Source organism: Herpailurus yagouaroundi, unplaced genomic scaffold, assembly GCF_014898765.1.
Source record: "Herpailurus yagouaroundi ecotype Mexico unplaced genomic scaffold, PumYag 222, whole genome shotgun sequence".
Classification (NCBI taxonomy): domain Eukaryota; kingdom Metazoa; phylum Chordata; class Mammalia; order Carnivora; family Felidae; genus Herpailurus; species Herpailurus yagouaroundi.
The window spans coordinates 19,733,953-19,736,374 of NW_024412453.1; the positions used below are offsets into that span (position 1 = coordinate 19,733,953).

At 45.2% G+C, this 2,422-nt stretch overlaps 1 protein-coding gene across 1 annotated transcript in view; it reads right to left on the reverse strand.

Moving 5' to 3' along the window:
• The window catches only part of HBZ (hemoglobin subunit zeta), a 2,324-nt gene extending 909 nt beyond the window's left edge, over positions 1–1,415 (reverse strand). Inside the window, exons 1-2 of the mRNA XM_040458696.1 lie at positions 1,385–1,415; positions 1,140–1,217 (exon numbers count right to left, since the gene is read on the reverse strand). Coding sequence (XP_040314630.1) covers positions 1,140–1,217; positions 1,385–1,415 — 109 coding nt within the window. The remainder of the gene's footprint in view (positions 1–1,139; positions 1,218–1,384) is intronic.
• Between the last annotated feature and the right edge of the window lie 1,007 nt (positions 1,416–2,422).

A 2,422-nucleotide genomic window follows, 5' to 3' on the forward strand; every position in this document is an offset into this window, starting at 1 on the left:
TGGAGAGGGGAGAGGGCTGTGGGGGTGGGGTCTCTTATCAGGCCCAGTGAGGATGGGTGGTCACCAGTCCCTGGTGGGACTGGTGGGGTGAGGGGCTATCACTCCACCCTCCCCTTTGGCCTTAGAGGGGATGTTGGCCACAGCCTGACCAGAGTCCTGGAGAGATAGGGGCCCAGCCAGCCCAGGAGGCCATGCCTGGGTTTATAGCCCAGCTCTGACCATCCTCTTGCACTTCAGAGTCACAGAATGGGGCAAACCAGAGGGTTAGCTCAACACACTGTCCTTGGGCTGGAGCAGGCCCCATTTCTGCCTGCCGGGCTCCTTAGTGGGATTCTGTGGCTAGCCCAGCCTGGCCACGTGTCAGTCTCCTCTCCCTCTGGCTCTGTGATCCCTGGGTTGCCTCTGAGAAAGCAACGGGTTTGTCCACGTGTTGCTGAGGAGAGATGGACTGACCCCCTCTGAAGAGCTGGATGAAGTATCAGATTAATAAAAGGGAATTCTTGTAATCTGTGCTCATAGGGGTTGCCGTCCTGCTCACCATATCATCGTTGTGACATAATGAGGCAAATAGTTGTTTACACTTTATTTTAACATCAAACAAAATTGACTTTTTTTAGTATACTGCTCTGTGAGTTTTGACATGCGTAAGTTCATTCAACCCCCGCCACAATCGGGACATACAACAGCTCTATCCCCCCCGCAAGAAACTCCCACATGCTGGGGGCCTTTGCCATCTCACCCGCCTTACACCTGAACTCTGACAACCACTATAATTTTGTCTTTTTCAAGAATAACATATGATTGAAGTCTATAGCGCGTTATCTTTTAGGACTGGCTTCTCTTACGCAGCGTGATACCCTTTATACCTCTCCGTGTTGTTATGTGTGCCAGTAGTTCTATTTATCACTGAGTCATGCTCTGTGGAATGAACCTGTCACAGTGTGTGCGTTCCTTCACTTAACGAGAGTTTTCCCACTTTGGGACTATTGCTAAAGCTGCCACGAACGTTGTGCGTAGGTGTTCATGTGAGCGCAAGTTTTCATTTCTCTAAGGGATCCTTTATCTAGAAGAGGACTGTCGGCTCATGTGCTACGTGTGTGTTTCTAAGAAACTGCGAACCTTTTCTAGGGTGGCCGTACCATTTTGCATTGCGGTCAGCCGTGAAGGACGTTCTGGTCGCCACGTGTCGCTGCTGGCCTCTTTACACTGCAGTCGTTCTGATGGGCAGGTGAGGGCGTGGTGGTGTGGCTTTACTCCGCATTTCCCCCGATAACCAGCGTCGTGAGGGTCTTCTCATGTGCTTCTCTGCCATCCGTACGTCTTCTTGGTGAAATATCTGTTCTGCTCTTCTGCCCATTTTTACAATAAACTCTTTGTTTCTTACCGGTGAGCTCTGAGACACACTCTGTAGACATCTGGGTGCAGGCTTTTGTCAGATGCGTGACTAGCGCATATCGTCTCCTAGTCTGTATCTTGTCACTTCAGCCTCTCGATAATGCCGCGTGCAGAGCCAAAGTTTTGATTTTGATCGAGTTCAGGTTACCAAGTTTTCCTTTTATGATTCATGCCTTTAGTGCCACCCCTGAGAGCACTGTGTCTCATTCCAGGCCACAAAGATTTTGTCAGTGATTTCTTATCAAAGTTAATAGTGTATATTTCATGTTTGGATCAGTGATACGTTTGGAGATAAGTTTTTGTGTATGGGTTAGTTTTTGTTCCAGTTTCTTTTGGTTTGGTTTGCCTCTGAGTTGTTGCCACACCATTTATTGAAAAGACCATACATCCCCTACTGGATTTCCTTCTCATAATCCTTTGTGAGAAATAAATCTGCTGTATTTTTCAGGTCTATTTCTGGACTCTATATTCTGTTGCATTTATCTGTGTGTCTATCCTTCACCAAAACCATACTATCTTGATTACTGTTGCTTTATGTTAAGTCTTTTTCTTAAAAGATTTTTTTAATTCTTTATTATTTTTTAAAAGTTTATTTTACTTATTTTGAGAGAGATAGAGAGAGAGCATTGGAGGCAGAGAGAGAGAGACAGAGACAGAGAATCCTCACCAGGCTCCATACTGTCAGCATGGAGCCCGATGTGGCGCTTGAACTCACGAAATGTGAGATAGAGACCTGACCAGAAAGCAGGAGTCGGTTGCTTAACTGACTGAGCCACTCAGGTGTCCCACTTTGTGTTAAGTCTTGAAATTAGATACTTCCCAAAGAATAAGAGAAATACTGCAAACCACGTGTCTGATAAGACACTGGTCCAAAATATTTTTTAAAAATCATACAATTCAACAATAAAAGGATAAAAGAATTTTTAATAGACATTTCTCTAAGGTATACAAATGATCAGTAAGTTCATGAAAAGATGCTCAACATCATTACTCATGAGGGGAATGCAAATCAAAACCAAAAACAGGT